Raw genomic sequence first — 18,314 nt, 5'->3', positions numbered from 1 at the left:
TGTGCGCGATAAACAGCCAGATGTGAAGTAAATGAAGTGTCCCATCGTGACCTTTTCGCCTCCACACTCCTCACAGCTGTCCTTCCTCCAGCCGGTGTGGACTTTACAGACAGGCGCTAACAGGACAGCAGTTTGGCTGTGGACTGTCAGACTGGTGGAGAAGTTTACAATGGGCTCACACGTCGGGGCCCACAAGTGTTTTGTCCAGAGGAAACAGGAGTTTTGAATAGATCCGGGGGTCCAGCGTATATGCGAGTGCCTGAAAAGCTCTTGGAGTAGGGGTGTGGCGGGGGTGCTTGCTGATGGAGGAGTTTCCTAAGTGGATCATCACATGCCTATGCACTGAGGTCAGCTGGCACGGCTGGATCCTTTAAGAGTCCCGACAGAGCAGAGAAGAGGATTAAATATGAGCTTTTTGAGAAGTTTGTCCTTTTGGTGCCTCGAGAAATCGGCTTTGTTTTTTTCTGAAACACGCCGCTGTCTCTGTCCATCTGAAACGTTTTAAGGCTCAGAAAATAATCTTGATCTCTCAAACTCAGTGAAAAAGCAAACCGTTTAACGGAAATGGTTTCACTTGTAAACACTGAAATTCCCCAAAAACCTCCCAGTTCAGCTTTTTGACCTTGACTGTCAGTGAGGAATGCAGGTTCAGTTCGAGTGTGTGTGTATTTAGCGTCTCTTGTCCGATTTGCTTTATTTGCCAACCTTTGGATTAATTATTAACTCAGTCCTAAAAGCGCCACGTGAGGCCAAAGGCAGGTGCAAATGCAATGGAAATGTTTAAAAGAAAAAATAGTGCTTTGAAGCAGACAAACCTTGAAATGACCTAAATTCTTCCCTGTATCGAGAAAGAGGAAATAAATCCAGGCCGTGGCTCCGACCAGCGGTGCGCTGACTCACGCTGTTTGATAATGGCCTGTGAGGACTTAATGCCTAATCCCCGGAGGCATCTTTTCATGCCCTCCCGAGGGGCGGCCATTCACCGCTGCCAGGTGGGGAGGAGTCTTTCCCAAGGAGCTCAACCTCCGTGTCTCCCAACAGCCCCAGGGAGAGGGGCTGATTGCCCGGGGCGGAGAAGGGGTTCCTGGAAAAAAGGAGGCTCCGAGTGGATCTCGAGGGGCGGAAGGGCTTTATTAAGACGTACTGTGCAAAACGTGATTCCCCCTTTTATCCACCGAAGGAAACAAGGTCGCACACTATGTAGCCGTGGCCCTGAAGGGTGGGGTGGCAGATTAGCAGTGACCTCGAGAGTGGATCGGGTGTTTTTTTTTCCCTGCTTTGGAGTGAAAACACTAATCAGCCAATTAGGATCCAAGTTTTTTCACCGTGTAACTTGCTGTATTGTTGGAGGTGAAAGCTCTCTTTTTGGAGTCTGGCAATCACAAAGTAGTTACTTTATGAAGATTAAAAGACCCTGAAAGTGCTTTAAGGTGAAGCTTTTATCAAAAAAAGGAACGTAAAGGTTAAAAGAGAAATCCCTTTTGTCAAAAAGTGATCAACATCAGCTCCAACGGCTGCAAAGTTAAAGCCACTTCTGATATAAAAGGGAAGGAGCACATAGGCCATAATGTTTTGGCTGATCTTTGCACACTATGGTTATAGACGGAACCAGACACGCTACAGAGATGAAATTATCTCACCAGGTGACTTAACAGGCTGGAAAAAAAGCACACTTTAATTGCCGATCTGTGACTTTTTGTCTTTTCCTGCTTGTACAGGTGCGAACAGTGAACAAATATCACAAGGTGGCTGTGGAAGTGATTCATTGTCCGCCGGGTTTAAATTCATCATCACTTGATAAGTGAGTCAGTGTGAATCAAGCAGGAGCGCCTGTGTGAAGAGCAATAACCGCACAGGCAAGGGCTTGTCTTCCCCCCCCCCTTTCCTCACCCACAGTGCCGTCACTCCTGACTCTCCTATATACACCGCTTTATTGAAAAACTAATCTCTAATGATGGACTGGACGCAGGGAAGAAATCTCCCAGGTGTGCTCTAAACTGACGAGAGTCGAGACGACATCCACCAGTTTCTACCGCTAAAGTGCTCTTTAGAGAAAAAACATTAAAATTTGCATGCAGACCAGAACATTACTCTGCGTTGTTCCTGTTTCTTTGCTGCCGATTTGACTAGAAAACAAAAGGGCACAACAGGGGAGGAAGAGGAGGAACTATCCCACTACCACATGGAGCTGTTAGGTTTACCTGAAACAGTCATGCAGGTGTGTCTCTTTGAGTTACAGCTCATTTTAGCTGAGGCACACACACTCATCGTTTATCATATTACAGGTCTGGTCGAAGAAGTCAGAGGGCTTAGAGGAGAGCGAGACGAGTAAGCGTGATTTTGAAACCGTCGGCTTGTCGCTCTTTCAGCTTTCTTGGATAAACCCCGTCACTATCCTCTCTTAAGGTACGCCAGAATAATTACACTCAAATGGAATTTGATTGCAAAACACTGTTTCTGAGCAGAAAACCTTTTTTAACATATGTTTATTGCACCCTGGCAGAGGATTTTTATGATCTCTTTCCTGTTTTCTACTTGTAATATTTTCCCCGCTGCAGTTTGAAACCTGCCCCGCAGTCTTCACCTGACAGTGTTACTGAGCTTATTTGTGTTGGGCGAGTTCCCTGACACTCTCGAATCAGGCACAAATTGTATTATGCAATCCGGAGGAGGAGAAGATGTGGAGTTTGCATGATTATCTCGACTGTCAATAGTTTGCATGAACGGCGCGTGTAGCTCAGAGCTCACGTCACGGCTGCTTTGAATTATGCAAGGATGCTCTGCTGCTTGGACATGAGATATTGGAGCTTACTGCCAAAGAACATAGCACACACTAAAAATACGATTTTGCATCAGGCAAGAATGTGGAATGAGTTTTACGCAAGCACGGGAGGCTTTTCATAAGAAGGAATGCTTTGTTGTCCATATAGCTCAGACAGATAGAGATCGTCTCTCCGGTGCAGGATGCCGTCCTCGTTTTAGAAACTATAATAACCAGGTGCTGCAGCGCTCATTTCAGCGTTTCAGCTCACCACCTTATTAGGTCCGGCGTGTCGTCCGTGTTACCGTGACGTCAGAGGCAGACGAGTTCATGTACTGTCTGCGTTGTTCACCGTCTGATCGGCTGAACTGGAAACAAGTGCAGGCTTCTATGAAATTCGCTGAAGAAACATTAGTCACTTGTTCTCTTTTTAAGAGAACGTGTTGAGGAGTTAGTCACTCTCCCTCCACGCTGAAATGGTTCCACATTAGGTTTATTTAGGTTTTCAAAGTGTGAGTATCACCGAGCGTCAAAAACTTTTAAACGTTTTTCACATTTCAAGACGTTGCTATACGCTGTCTGCGGATATGTCAAATTAAAGGTGCTGGTCACTTTTGGATTCTCTTTACGGCTTTATTTACATGACAGCGCTTCAGAAATGTTTTAGTGATGTCCGTTTACGTGAAAATGACAGAAATGCTGAAAACATTTTCATGTCGGGCCACTAGTGGGGGCTGTTGGTTGTTTTCCATCTAAGACAAACACACATGCTGGAGCTGTTTTCAAAATTTGCGTTTTTAGTGGCTCGCCGTCGTCGTTTCAACAGACCTCAAAATGCAACTAAAGTATTGCATTCCCACTTAAAAACCTCAGGTCTAAGTCTTCATATTTTATATATCCAATGTGTCGATATTTCATTCACAGTTAACTCAGTTCTGAAAATGTGTTTTACTAAAAAGATACATTTTTTTCCTCTGCTTATTTCTTTTTATCATGATTTCTTCTTGAAGTTTAAAAATAAAACTGTTTGGGAAAAATAAGGCACTCCTGTGACCCACTGTGACTAAGCTTTTAATGCTATTTTGTGTTGCATTGTTTTATTCTGTTTATGTTCATATATTTAGACAGTTGCAAACTTAAATTTGTATATACATACAGTATATACATATATATACTGTATACATTCTTCCAGTCAAAGTCTCTAATTTGTTGTAAGTTGGATACATGCACGGCGGAAGTGCATTACAGCAGGCACTCCAGGGGGGATTTGGATTCAGGAGGGACACAAAAGAAAGAGCCAGGAGGTCCTGCTTGTAGCATTAACACACCTTTGTCTGTAAATGGTAACCTCGGCTTAACAGTCAGGAAACTGGAATTTAAAGAATTACAATGAGGGGTTGGGGTATGTGAGGTTTTTTTCTTTCTTTCTGGAATTCCAACCATTTTGCTTTTAGCAACAACTTTGGTAATTTGTTCACACACAAGTGTCTGACCTAAAGTAATCCGTTAGGACCACACAGTCTCTGGAGCAGCAGTCTGACTTTTTTTCATATAGAAAGAGCCACTTCGGTCCCAATCCGACCATGTAGGATTTTTCTGGAGGCAGGACACATTTTCAACCTTCAAAACTAAATATAAAACAACTTTGGTTTGCTTTAAATCCCAAAACATAGCTGATGTTCCATTTATGAAAGTAAAGAACTGCAATTAAGAATCACATCTGTTATAACATGAGGACACACCAAATTGTTATTAATGGCAAAACAGCAGTGTTAATGAATGAAGAAAGATACATTAGAATGTATGTTTAACCTGAATAGACGTGGGAGGAAAAAATAAAATATTAACCAGGCAAATAACAGGGAACCTGCTGTGCAGCTTTGAAATGTTGGGGGAAAAAAAGTGTGATCAGTCTTTTAACCTTGCACAGCAACAGTCGACGTGTATTTCAGTATAGGTGCATCTCTAAAAATATGCTTTTTTTTATTCCCTTAGTTTTATCTGGAAAAATTACATATATTTTATATTTATTGTACATACCGCTTTTTATGTTTACCTTATTAGTCATGAAACAGAAAGCTATATTGAAAAATTGACAAAAGCAAAAAAGAAACTTGAGAAAGAAAGAAACAGTTCATATCTACCAGTAAATCCACTGCGTGACTGCTGAGGACAGCAGACCGCCACGCTTTCTTACCCCCTGTGTTTGCGGGTGACTTTAACATTAAATCCTCTTTGAACAAGTGTTGTGAGTTATTGAGGTTAACAGGCTCGCTGGAGTGTAGCCCGACTCGCCCTCCATCCTCGCTTAATGGTCATGTCTGCGAGTGAACATCTGAATCGATGCGTGCCATTAGGAGCTCTGTGCTTAGCTCAGGTTGAAGGCTGTGTGTGTGTGTGTGTCTGTGTGTGTGTGAACTCACATTCCTGGCTCAGCTGAAATGGATTTTTTTTTTTTTTTTTTTTTCAGTAACATATACTTAACTGTCCACACACTTAACGTTCTCCACCACTGTGTCATTAAGATATGATTTAGTATTTTTGAAAGGGTTCATCTTGTTTTGAAACGTGTGGATGCAATATAAAACTTCCCTCCCATTCTGCATGCTTGCACCTTTGAAACACCTTCACCTGCTCCCAGCTCGACTATGAAGCGTTTAAAGAACACTTGCCACCTTTGAAACCAGTTAACACACATGCTCAGGAGTACATGCTATTGTGCAGATGTTCCATTTTCCCTCCTGAGCCAGTTCGAGGTTTTGCAGTTGACAGATGTTTTGAGGTCGTACATGGTGCTCACTGCCCCTCTTATGGCAGTTTTCTTTTTATAGACTTTTCCCTGCAGTTATCACCAGTACACCACTGGCATTTGAACTTTAAAGGATGAATTCCAGGACCCTTTTTTTTTTTCCCATATCGTCATGTTTTTAGTGAGAAATTGCCTGAAAGCAGCCAAAAACTTGTGTTTATCTTTGATCGGTTTGCGCTGCTCAGGGCAAATCACTTCTGCATGACAAGATGTGTTCTTTAGGAGATGTATGCATATTCATTTTCCCACGACTGACCAAATGCTGTGAACAGCGCAGAAGCACAAAGAAACTGGCAGTAGAAGTGCGCTAGATGGCCACTTTGTTCTGCACTTTATTTTATCATGTCATTTTGAAGTTGCAGTGCCCTCTTTTGTTTATCAGGCACGAGAAGATACAATCATTAAACTTTCTGCACAGTCGTCATAGAATTTCTGCCTCATATTGTTTTACATAGTGTTACCATGTCGTATCACTTCAGAACTGACTTTCAAAGTTTTGCTGTTTATAGTTCATTGCATTGGTTGTGCACAATTTAGCTAACATCAGAATTTCAGTCTACATCCCAAGACTGATCATTTAACATTCATTTGGCTATTTATGCGGACAAGCCACTCATACATATGTCCCTGTGGTTAAATAGTAATCTTCCTATTTTTGTTGGTGGGTAAAACCAGTAAAACCTGTGTGAACAAGTCCTCCTGCTGCTTCTTTAAATGACTTAATGCACCATCTTGTGGTTTGAACTGGTATCGCAAGCCTGAACAGGGATAACTTTGGAAGATACACCAACGGGAAAATGTCTTCAAGATGACATCAGTAACACTGCTGTTTATTTATACCTATTATTTGAGGTTTAAATTCATTTTACATGTTTATTGGCTATAAGCAACTGTATAATGTTTAAAAAAAAAAACGTAAAGTACAGTCCAATCATTCTTTCTGTAACTGAAGTCTTGCTTGTATATTTTAGAAAGGCTAAATTTGACAGCCGATAGTTTATAGCTGACACGAGGGTGACACAGTTCTGGGCACGGCTCTGCATCCCTCAGAGATTAGTGATAAATATGTGCACATGCTGAACAGACGCTGTGGCTCCAGACAAAATCAGACACCGCTTTTTACACCGTCTGCATGACGACCATACCTAATTATTAGGTAGTTTAAAAAAAAAAAAACAAAAAACTGATGGAACATGAGGCCGACTGGACGCTGACTGTTTCCTTGTTGTCTGTGTTCAAAGAGTGGCTCAGGCTGGAAACGCTTTGCTCTGCGTCGCTCGGTACCAGGCGTTCGGCTTATCTCAGACAACCAGGTCCTTTGCATTCCTGTGCGCAGCCTGTTTCAACATCGGCAGCGCTCGCCCACCAGTGATGTTTTCCCCTGAAACATGTGGTATGTGGTATCAGCTGCAGATAATCCCTGCTGTCTGAGTCTCCATCTGGAGTGGTACTGTAGCGAAGCGTGTGACCTCTGCTCTTTGGATAAGTGGGAAAATAGTCGTACTTTTCTAGTGTTCAGATTTTAGTCCAGGTAAATGATGATTTTTTATTTTTTTAATTCAAAGCTGCAAAAACTTAGGAATATTTGTAACCAAGAACAGCTAAGGTCCAGTGTACACGACAATGTTTTCAAGTAAAAACTGAAAACTTTCATTGTGTTTTGAGTGTCTGTTTACATGACAACGGCAACGAAAATGCAAATCACTACTAAACAATGACTACAACAGTAGCAAAGTAGGTGTAACATGGTGTAATTTGCATTTAAGTAGTAAATTGAGTGTCTTGCAAAATATTTGATATCAGTTATAATATCGTGGATGCTTCCAGCACCGGAAACCATTCACACCAAGGTGTGTCAGGACTCGCACAGGTGAAAGGATAAGGGAAGGTGGGAAAGTAAATCATTTTTAGTGTCAGTGTAAATACCAAAGAAAAAAATAGAGAGACCACTTTCATGTCTTGAGACCACATGTTGGAGCAGTATCGTATGAAGTAACAAATAAAAGCTAATAATCACATTGGTGTGATTCGCCAATTTGTTTTAATGTAACCTCAATTCTGCTGAAGTACGGTGAAGTGAGTGTGTGATTTGTTGCTTCCCTCTGGGTCTGGTACACTGTGCAGTGGTGGATTCACATTGAAGTCGAGCTCGGTGCACATTGAGCTGTTCCTCTTCCTCATTTCCAAAGCGTCTGCAGTCTGCAGCATCGCGGCGTTATTAAAGTGGGAGGGCGAGACGGAAAGAGGAAGGGAGTTTCACATGCCGCACGAGCCAAGCTCAAAACCGAGCGACGGGAGCGGGAGAGGAAGCAGATGCCTCGCTATGACTGTCAGCGGTGCAGCGAGTGTAATAGCTCACCGCTACACTCCCTTTACAACATCAACCCTGTGATTTGTCACGGAGCGTAAACAGAGCTTTCTCTGGCGGTCGGCTCCCGCCTGCCAGCTCCTCTGCCTCTCCGGTCGGGCCGTGCTTGGGAATTTTGCTGCTCGGTGTGGATCGTGGAGCAAGTTGTGTACCAACATGAGCTCAGTACTGACTCATGGAAAGTATCGTGAAGCCAAGACGGGAGTGTGTGTGTGTGTGTTTGTATGAATGAACTCCAAGACAGTTTGACTTTCCATGTGGATTCCCATCATCCTGCTGCACAATGAACTTCATAAATCCTCAATTTGCTGCACATCTTATATTCATATACAAGGTTTTTCGCTGGCTTGGAATGATTTATTCTCAGGAGGACCATAAAAGCTTTTTACGTTCTGGCTCGTAAGGCCAGGCATATTAAAGGTGAATCCGTGTAGCTGCAGCCTCTGACTGGCTGATCCAATATCTGCATCAGGTTTGTGTTACAGCTGTGGGACGCTGACCAAAGATCCACGAGATATTTATACTGAAAGACTGTCAACACGTGAGTAGAAACAGTAGAACTGAGGGTATTTCAGGCTCATGACATTACATTACAGTACATTACATCTGTGGGCCATCAGTGGCAAATTATGGCCGCCGTCCCCAAATGGCAATATCACCTACTTGGGACATTTCAGCTGATGCTTTGTTTAATGACGGTTTCTGCCTCTTGGATTTCAATTTACTGGTCTGAAGACCAATTACGCCACAAAGCGCCACTTCTCTCACTTTGCAGAATGGCTCTGACCCCTTTGGCCCCTTGAATATTTAAGGAAACGGAGCTTTCTGCACAGTGGCGGCTCAGTGCTACCTTCCCACTCTGCCATGACTTCATATATTTGGGAAGCATTTGTGAGGAAAATCCCTCCATCTGGCCAGGAAGGATATGAAACCAAATATGGATTCAATTTTCGCTTTAATTCAGACGGAGCTCCATAAAGGCATTTGAACAAAGCTCCTTGTTCCCTGAAAACCTCTCTCTCTCTCTCTCTCTCTTCTTTTTTTTTCTCTTCTCATCATTTTTCTGCCTCCCTGTTTTTCCAAGGGTTCAGCCTTCAGTAGTCCGGAGAGCGGGGAGGAAATGACTGCGCTTTCCATAGAATATGCAGTGTTGCAATTAGGCCGTGTCAGTAATGATTGAGGGAGGAATTTTACTGTAAACCAGCCCTCGCCTGGGAGTAGAAACACAGAGGTCTGAGCTGTCTGTCACTGCTGAGTCTGTTCAGTGTCGCTGGGACATTTATAGAATATTTAACCGCAGTTGCCCGTAGATGGTGTCCCAATGCAGCAGAGAAGGTGAAGTTTTTTATCCATCTTATCAGACATGTAGATACATTTGCAGCAATTTATCTTCATGTTAACACTGCAAACACTTTATTAGTGTGTCGTACAGATAAGATAAGTTAATAAGAAAATCTAAACATATATGATCAGGATAAATGAGCGGATGCACTCTGTACTAGGAGCAGTCATCTAAAACCCTCTAATGGTGCCAACAGTAAAAGACGCCATAATTAATGTCTGTAAGAAGAAAAGTCTAGTATTGTTAACAATGCACCCATTCATTCATCTTATATATCCTTATTATCCAAATTAGGGTGAAGGTGAGCTGGAACAAATTCAATCTGACTCTTGGCAAAAAGCAGGTAAAAACTTTTAGCAAGTTTCCACGTCCATACGGCCAGACGGTGTCTCAGCTTACAGTCACTCGGAGCGGGTTTGGAGCCACAGTTTATTCTAACCAGGATGTCTTTGAGTGGGTGAACGAACCCTGAGAACTCAGAACATGCAAACTTCACAGAAAAAGCTCAGAGTCTGGAGCTGAATTGTTCTTTTGCTGTAAGGAAAAAAAAAAAAAGCTAAACTTTAACTCAAAGCTGTCATGTCTCGGTTGGTGAAGCAGGTTGTTTAGCCCGTTTCCTTTACATGCCTTAAACCCAGGTTAAGAGCTGTGTATTATTTTGTAGCCTTCATTAGTTTGCAAAGCATCTTTTAGATTTTTAAAGGTTCAAACTCTCCTTTTTTCCCCCTTCTCTCACCTCTAGAGTCTCCTCAGTTATCCTCGCCCCTCTCCGCCGGTGACCATGTCCAGGGCAGCCTGGATCTGGACCCGGACTGCGACAGCCACGTGTGCGTGGAGCCACCGGACGGCGAGGGCGAGCGTCCTGTGAGCCTGGTGTCCACCCTGTCCTCCGGCTCGTCCCGCGACAGCCGCAGCCTCTTCGGGAGCACGGCGGCGCTTCCTTCCTCCGCCACGCCGCCCATGCAGAGCGAGGAGGACATCGACCTGGAGCTGGTCCCGGCGGACGGCCCCATACCGCTTCCGGCGGCGGGGCAGAGCTCCACCCTCACCGGGTCCAGGGGCCGCTGGCTCCACAGGCTGGAGCCCAAGGTGAAGCAGTGGAACAACAACGCCACCACCAACAGGAAGGCCAGCGCTCAAATACCTCATGTTCCCGGCGCGCCCGTCGTCACCGACGCCATGGCGCCGAACCCCAAGCTGACCTACGTGGACCGCGTTGTCATGGAGATCATCGAGACGGAGCGCATGTATGTGAAGGACCTGCGCAGCATCGTGGAGGTGAGCGGATCAGCATATAAATCAGCCGTATTCTGTGTGTGTGAAGCATGTTTGAGTTGGATTAACACGCAGCCATAACTCAACGTCTGCAGAACTCTTTAGAGCCGATTTACTGAATCTGGATCAGAAGGGAGTTTGACTGAATGGCTGTTGAGAGCAAATAATGTCTACTGTATTTTAAGCAGCTGTTTGTGGCTACTTGTAGATGTGGATTTTTCTTCATTCTTCACCAGTATCCGAGCTATTTTAGTCACTGTCTGAACCATTCAGCGTCTGACTAAAGCATAAGGCTGGCATTCGGTGATTTCTATATTTCTGGTTCATTGAGTTGTTCACCAGTTTAATACCCGACTGATGTTTTGTTTAACCCTGATTCATTCTTACAGTGTCGCGAAAACTGGGCCGGATTCTGAACTGTGCTCATATCTGTCGTCAAACAGGGTTATTGATGAATCTTTGCTTCTGTAATCTTAGTTAATCCTTTTGTGCCGTTGGGATTTATTCTGATTTTATGGCTTCAGACTTGCACAAAAATGTGCAAACAGTAAGAACTTCTGCACTGTTTTCAATGACAGCTTCAGCCTTCAGCGTCTCTATGTACCTAAGTATTACTGTGTTGCTGATTGTGCGTGTTACACAGTGGCAAAATGGGCGGTCGTACCGCGGACCACAGTGACTCATATGGACACAAAGCCCCACTTCTCTTCTTTCTTGTAGTTCTTTTTATTTTATAAGTATCATGATTATTCAAAGTGCATGCAAAAATCCTGCGAGTTGTGCCAAAATAGATAAAGGTTGAAATAGTTAAAGATGGAAAAATAATCAGACATGTGCATACGGTCCAATCCAGCGCAGACAGACATGGTACGTTATAAAAATCACAAATTCACTGGAGATTTTCCATGAAGCATAACTGATAACTAACCTATCTACCTAGGGATTGCTTTAGTAAGAGTGGAACATATCCCAACACAGAGACCCAAGTCATTGAATGCAGCAGTGAAAACGAGTCGTCATGTGATAAAGTTGCATTAGTATCAAAGCATAAGTTAGAAAAAATGGGGAAAAAAAGTACTTCAGGGATATTTTACTGCATTTTTCAAAAAGAAAATAATTGTTAAAAAAGAAATACCACAAAGTTGAATTCATACTTAGTTTTTTTTTTAATTCATTAAGATTTTGTAAAAAAAAAAAACTGTATTAAAATAAAGGGGGAAAAAATGTCATAGTATATTCATACTAAAACAAAGGGAAACGTGTGGAGTTGTCCAAAGCCCTCCATTTAAATGCTACTCATGGCAGTATTTTATTGCTGTGGCCCACAGTAGATCAGCTCAAGCTGTATGCGGACCCCTGGACTCAAATGAGCTTTGACATCCCTGCTCTGAACACACACCACTTTTTCCACCTTTTATATTTTAGACTGGAAACAGCTTCCAGACAGAGAAGCCTCCTCACGTCCGTTGTTGTTTCAGAGAAACGGGAGTACTCTGCCGACTGTTAATGGCTTTAACACATGCGGCATTTTGGCGAGCGGCTGGCAGTAAAGCCAGTCGCTCTGCTCCTCACCTCGCCTCAGACTGGGCTGGAGGAGGAGGAGGAGGAGGAGCGCCGCTTCTGCTGGAGCTGAAGGAGTAACTTACTCCCGAAACCGGGCCCTGCTGCAAGATCCAGCCACTATTTCAGGACCTCCCGGCCAACACAAACACCTCCATCTTTGAACCAAAAAGAAAAACCCACAGACGAAAAGAAAGCAATTGGCTTTCCATGATCTGCAGTGTGGGAACGCAGCGGAGTCCAGATGGATCCTCTATCTTTCGGCCATTTCGGTTCCACGCTGCTTGTTTTGATTTCACACGACGCTTCTGATCCGACGCAGACGTGTGAAGCCGCTGTGAGTTTCTGTAACAAATGAATTCAAAACTTCCTGTTTGATAACGGCGGTGAATTTATGAGCAGCTGTGAGGCTCCTCCGCCCCGACTGTCTGTCCATGGGATAAAGATTGGGGAACAGCTGTTTGACTGCAGCCGGTCTCACGTGCCTGAATACACCCCCAAGACCTCATTTCACACACCCAAGCCCAGCATTGTTCAAACAAGGATGTTGCTGGCGCTTACTGTTTTCAGAAAGCGTGCATCTCACCAATTAATCAAAGTTTTTGATCAAAAAGGTTATTTTCTGGAATTTCTCATCTTGTTTTCAAGGGGGTTGAACCAGGTTATACCAGATATTATAGCAAAAAATTATTAATTTGAAATGTATACATATAAGAATAAGGCCCAGCCAGTGAATGGAGGCAATTTTTAAACAATTCCACTCTCATCTGTCATAAAATCCACTTGTCAGGCTATAAGCTGTAAAGCAACAGTGCGCTAAAGGTCACATGTATACAGTGTAGCTCCAGCAGGGAGTTTCTCTACAGGAGACTGAGAGACGCCCGGCCGCCTGCATGCCAGCGCTGCTCCGGCTCTGCAGGAATCCTGCGTGCAGCGTGCTGCGGCTCATTCTGTCCTCTCCTAACGTGGGCTGTCCGGCAGACCTGTTAACTGTGTGTCTATTTGCACCACATCATCTGGCAGGCCGGCCATCATGCCTGTTGTTTACCGGGCTGCTCTCTGTTTATTCGCCGCGTGTGTGCGTGTTTGCTCCCCGTTAACTTGGCACTTGTTTGGAGTTGTTTGTTTGCCACATGAGTGTGTGATTGACCAAGAGAGAGAGGGGGCAGATCCAGATGTCGGTGGCTTTTTTGTTTTTTATCTTCTTTTTGAAAGCTCCTGAGGTCCGGAGGGAGTTGGGTTCTGGAAGGGAAACAGACTTCACTGATGTCGGTGGTCTGGTTACTGCAGAGCTTCTTTCCCAGTCTGAGAACCACAACCTTAAAAGGACCTTTGAAGCCTCTCATCAGTCACTGGAGAATTAATGATGGATCTCTTTACATTTGTGATACTGCACTTGTTTTCTAATGTTTAAGCTACGGTTGCAGGTATAATGTAAAAACTAGTCTGCACAGATATGAATGGTATATACCAGGAAAAGAGCTGACTGTGTGTGTGTGTGTGAATACTCCCTCTGCTGGGAGGAATTTGGACATGTTTACATGACGCTTCATTAAATAGATTTACTGTTTTCTTTTTTTCCTCCAGGACTATTTGGCGCACATCATCGATATGAGCAACCTCCCCATACGTCCGGAGCAAGTGTGCGCTCTTTTTGGAAACATAGAGGACATCTATGAGTTCAACAGGTAAGGCGCCTCACCTATTATAAGAATAAAATAGCCTCGTGTGTGTTTAAATACACTTCACAGCTGAAGCGGGCTGTGATCGGTCACTGGTGTAATTACTTCCCGCTACAATCCCTCTGGGTGAGGAATGTTTTTGTTAGCTTTAATGCGTGTGTAAAATGATACGCCGCTGCTGGGATGATAGAGCTTATCGGAGCGGTTAAGAATGGATGACGCTTGACCGCTTTTATCTCGCCCCCCCCCTCTCAGCGAGCGAAAGCAGATGCGGGGAAGAAACGTGACGCCCCACGGTGAAGGTGCTTTGAGGAAATCTTGTGAGAACTGCAGGAAGTTGTGGCTGCAGCTGGCTCTGCGCTTCGTTTTCTCATTGGTGACCAGACGACCTGCCAAAATACACATTAACATTCCTCTTGGTTCTCATATTGAGGAGCCTCCCTGGTAATGCCAAGGCTGAGGAGAGCTACTGTTCATACCCAGGTGTGCTGAACATGAAGCTGTTCACACGTTTAGATTTAAAGGACCTTGCAATGCCGCTCTTTTCTCACAGGACTGCAGGAAGTTGTGAGCACCGTGTTTTCACAACAAAACAGGCGATGCTGTCTCCTACTGTAGTGTTTTCTAGGTAGAGAAATCCCTGCTTCATGAGCAGGTGCCACATTTCTCAGAGTATTACAACAGTGCTGGAAGCTTCCCAGAGAAAAACAGATTTGTGCTGCAACAGAAATTCACCCCAAAGAAATGCATGAGTCAACTGTTTCTGTACAGTCTAATCTGTTCAGCACTGTAATTCACTCATTAGCCAGGATTTCTCTGATGTTTGTGTTTATATTTAACAGAAACTTCATAAATAACTTATCTTTTATCCTGTATTCTGTATTTCTTTGCAGCGCTTGACCTGCTTTCAGCTGTGAATATTATTTCGAATGCATGCAGTCATGCTGTATAAATAAATGCTCACACTGTGTCCATAATAAATCTTAACTCTGCTGTTGTTCTCGCTGTGGCTTAAATGTGCCGACACATTTTATCATGGTTGGTTTCAGTCAAACCTGCCCATTTTTTTTATATAAATATATGTTTTACAGTGCAGTGTGTTGTCCTTTATGTTAAATAAACACTCGTTTTGCAGAGTCCCTTTCATGAAAACTGTTCTTCATCGATGTATTTTTCCACAGAAATCCATCATTCAGTTGTCCCCCTTCTGTCACGCAGGTTTTACTCTGATAAGAACTCAATGAAAAGAGCAAAAATGCAACTGTAAAGCTCTTGAAGCACTTTGGAGGGCTGCAAACCACATTTATTGTTTCAGTCTCAGTGCAAAGATATTGATCAGTGTGTGGCGCCCTCTTCTGGCGTGTTTCATTGTAAAGATCAAACGTCTCTCCAGGCTAAGAGAGAAGTCTGCATCATATTGGCGATGCTGTTGATTTATCGATGGTCGCCTCTTGCTGTTTCCTCCTCCATTTGTTTGTAATCAGTGTTTTATCATTCCAGTCTGAGTTTACTCCTGCTGCCGTGTGTTTCAGTGAACTGCTGCAGTCTCTGGACATGTGCAGGAACGACCCCGTGGCCATCGCTCAGTGCTTTGTAAATAAGGTCAGTCAGAACCGTCTCCCACACACTGATCTCATGCAGTATTGATTCTTCAAAGAAGAACACTGTAGTGAAGTCTGATCTGTCGCTCCTCCCCAGAGTGAATACTTTGAAATCTACACCCAGTATTGTACCAACTATCCCAAGTAAGTTGCTTCAGGCTCTTTCTGTTTATTTTAAAGAGGCCTCTTCTCGGTGCTGATGGATGTTGTCCCTTTCAGCTCGGTGGCAGCTCTGACCGACTGCATGAGGAGTAAAACTTTAGCCAAGTTCTTCAGGGATCGGCAGGCCGCTCTGAAGCGCTCACTCCCTTTGGGCTCCTACCTGCTGAAGCCAGTTCAGAGGATCCTCAAATACCACTTGCTCCTGCAGGTAATGTTCTGAGGGATTCTGTTTACCGAACTTTTAATTCTGGGATTTTAAAACTAAATAATTGAATTCATAATGCCTGTGTGGGAAACAAGTGTTTTTTTTGGGTGGGATGAGAAGAATGTTCCCTCTTCTGGGCTACATTTTTATCATGGGGGGGAGGTACAATCATTCTCAACCATCTTTGCGTCTAAAGCTGTTCAAAGCTGTCCTACTGTCTAATAAAGCATAACTGTCGCCTTCAGTGCATGAAAGTGTAATCAATGCAACTGCTTCTCAGGCCACTCACATTTCCTTCTTTGATTATGTGCCGAACTCCCAGTAATGAATTTCACATTCAAAGATAATCATGGAATAGAAAATAATGGAAGGCTTTATTATTCCCAGGGGGGAATGCTTAGCAGTGTCACTTCATGAAGAATGGAAATTTAATTTATAGTATATTAGATTGAAAATATATTGTAAATATAGTGTCTAAGTGTAGGATATACATGAGGAAATCAGTACAGTGTATAGAAAATGCAAAAAGATTGATAGAAAAAAAAACTGTTTATAAAGACGAGCTAAAGGTTGGTATCGGCCTCTCGAAGACCTCCTGTACAGAATCCATCTCCACCACATTACTTGTGTTTCTAATGATTCTCTTTAGCCTGGTTTAAAAACAAAAAACAAAACAAAAAAAACAGTTAAATTATTGCAATCATTGCATTTATATTTTATTCAACCAAGATTATTTTTAAAGTCCACTCACTCAGGATTGATTCATTCTAGAATGATGATAATGAATAAGGAATTCTGGGAATATGAACCCTCCTGTCGTTTAGATCCACACCAGCCTCTAGTTTTAAACAGCGGACGGGAAGTTATTACAACCTCATGAAAATTCACACCGATCCCTGGTGTCTTTCAAAGGAAATCGCGAAGCACTTTGACCCAGACGAGGAGGGCTACGAGGTCGTTCAGGACGCCATCGACACCATGACGGGCGTGGCCTGGTACATCAACGACATGAAGAGGAAGCACGAGCACGCCGTGAGAGTTCAGGTCAGATGGAAACGCCGCGCAGGGCTCACATGAGGTACATTCCATTCTCAGTCCAGGGACAACTGACAGACGTGCGTCCATGAATGTTTTGGTTTCAATGATTTTTACAGAACAAATAATGAAGCAGCACAGCTTTCCTTTGTCCAGGTGTTGTATCAGGATTTCCAATCACAGCTGACATTATTCTATCATTTCTGACCTGCAGTCTGTCTGTACAGGTTTGTGTGTAAAGGTAAATATGCTTTCATGTCTGTCTGCAGGAGATCCAGTCTCTTCTGATCAACTGGAAGGGTCCTGACCTGACCACCTATGGAGAGCTGGTGCTGGAGGGAACCTTTCATGTGCTGAGGGCCAAGAACACCCGCACGCTCTTCCTCTTCGAAAGGATGCTCCTCATTACCAAGAAGAGAGGGGAACACTACGTCTACAAAATCCACATCTCGGTACACTTTTTCATTTCTCTTCACCTGATCTAAGGGAAAACAACCTTTTTTTTTTTAATGGTGAAACATTTGCTGAAGCCGTCCTGTGAATGTCTTCTTGTGGTTGCAGTGCTCCACCCTCATGCTACTTGACAGCGCCAAGGATCCCCTGCTCTTCAGTGTGATCCATTTCAAGCATCCCAAGCAGCCCCATACAGTGCAGGTAAAAGCAGCGCGGCCGCCCGAGGATCTGCTGACCTCTCGCAAAACACAGCAAACGCAGAACCCTCAGATCAACCCGGTCCTGAAGCTCTAATTCTCTTTGTGTTCTCCCACATGAGCAACACGGTCCATTAAAGCGGCACTTTATCTCACATGAGGAATGTTCTAAATAAAGAAAGCAATACTCCAAATAAAAGTCTTCCAGTGGTGTGAAAGGATGAGTCACGTCTCTAAACTGTATCTGAGTATAGAAAATAAAAACTGAGCCGAGTAGGCTGACACACACACACACACACACACACACAGAGCTTCAGAAGGAAAGAAACGCTTGTTTACAGACACATCCAGCCTTCTCTCCACACATGCCCTCCTGTACTGTTCGTAATACTCCAACAGCAGAGAGAACAATGCGACTGCGTATCACGCCGGCGCTGAACGCAGAGGAAATATTCAAGAAGTGAGACGGCGCTCTGTTGACACTGACCGGGGACAATCGGCACCTCAAGGCCACACGCCACCCTCTGATTTATGTCTGTGTGTTACTACAGCAGGACAAAGAGTACCAACACCTTTTAATTCATATTCAGAGAAGAACAAACAGCTTGCAGAAAGAGCAAAAGAGCCGTGCTGTTTTTTAAGGAGTGGTGTCACCTTTAATGCTGATATTATTTGAATTGATGTAGTGGTATTCAGGGTTTGAATAATGTCACTTTTGTGCATTAGATGCAGTGAGTCACTGTAATATAAAAATAAATCAAACTGACATAACTTCAGTCTCAACATAAAGCCAATTTTAATGATGCAAAATACAGTGACATGTTCAAAAAGCATAATATAGTCTCCTCAGTGGAAACAGGGTGT

The 18,314-nt window shown here is 43.6% G+C and overlaps 1 protein-coding gene across 4 annotated transcripts in view; it reads left to right on the top strand.

Annotated features, from left to right (window-relative positions):
• The window catches only part of LOC115406984 (pleckstrin homology domain-containing family G member 3-like), a 35,214-nt gene that overhangs the window by 9,679 nt on the left and 7,221 nt on the right, over positions 1–18,314 (top strand). For 3 of the 4 annotated variants that reach the window (XM_030117293.1, XM_030117291.1, XM_030117290.1), the window contains exons 3-10: positions 10,023–10,558; positions 13,703–13,803; positions 15,330–15,399; positions 15,496–15,542; positions 15,618–15,768; positions 16,678–16,809; positions 17,070–17,252; positions 17,362–17,454. In XM_030117293.1, coding sequence (XP_029973153.1) covers positions 10,023–10,558; positions 13,703–13,803; positions 15,330–15,399; positions 15,496–15,542; positions 15,618–15,768; positions 16,678–16,809; positions 17,070–17,252; positions 17,362–17,454 — 1,313 coding nt within the window. Of the gene's footprint in view, positions 1–2,207; positions 2,407–10,022; positions 10,559–13,702; positions 13,804–15,329; positions 15,400–15,495; positions 15,543–15,617; positions 15,769–16,677; positions 16,810–17,069; positions 17,253–17,361; positions 17,455–18,314 lie in introns of those variants that run through there. The other variant, XM_030117292.1, reaches the window with a different exon arrangement.

This window comes from Salarias fasciatus, chromosome 19 (genome assembly GCF_902148845.1).
Source record: "Salarias fasciatus chromosome 19, fSalaFa1.1, whole genome shotgun sequence".
In the NCBI taxonomy this organism is placed as follows: Eukaryota; Metazoa; Chordata; class Actinopteri; order Blenniiformes; family Blenniidae; genus Salarias; species Salarias fasciatus.
This window is presented reverse-complemented; position numbering and strand designations above follow the sequence as displayed.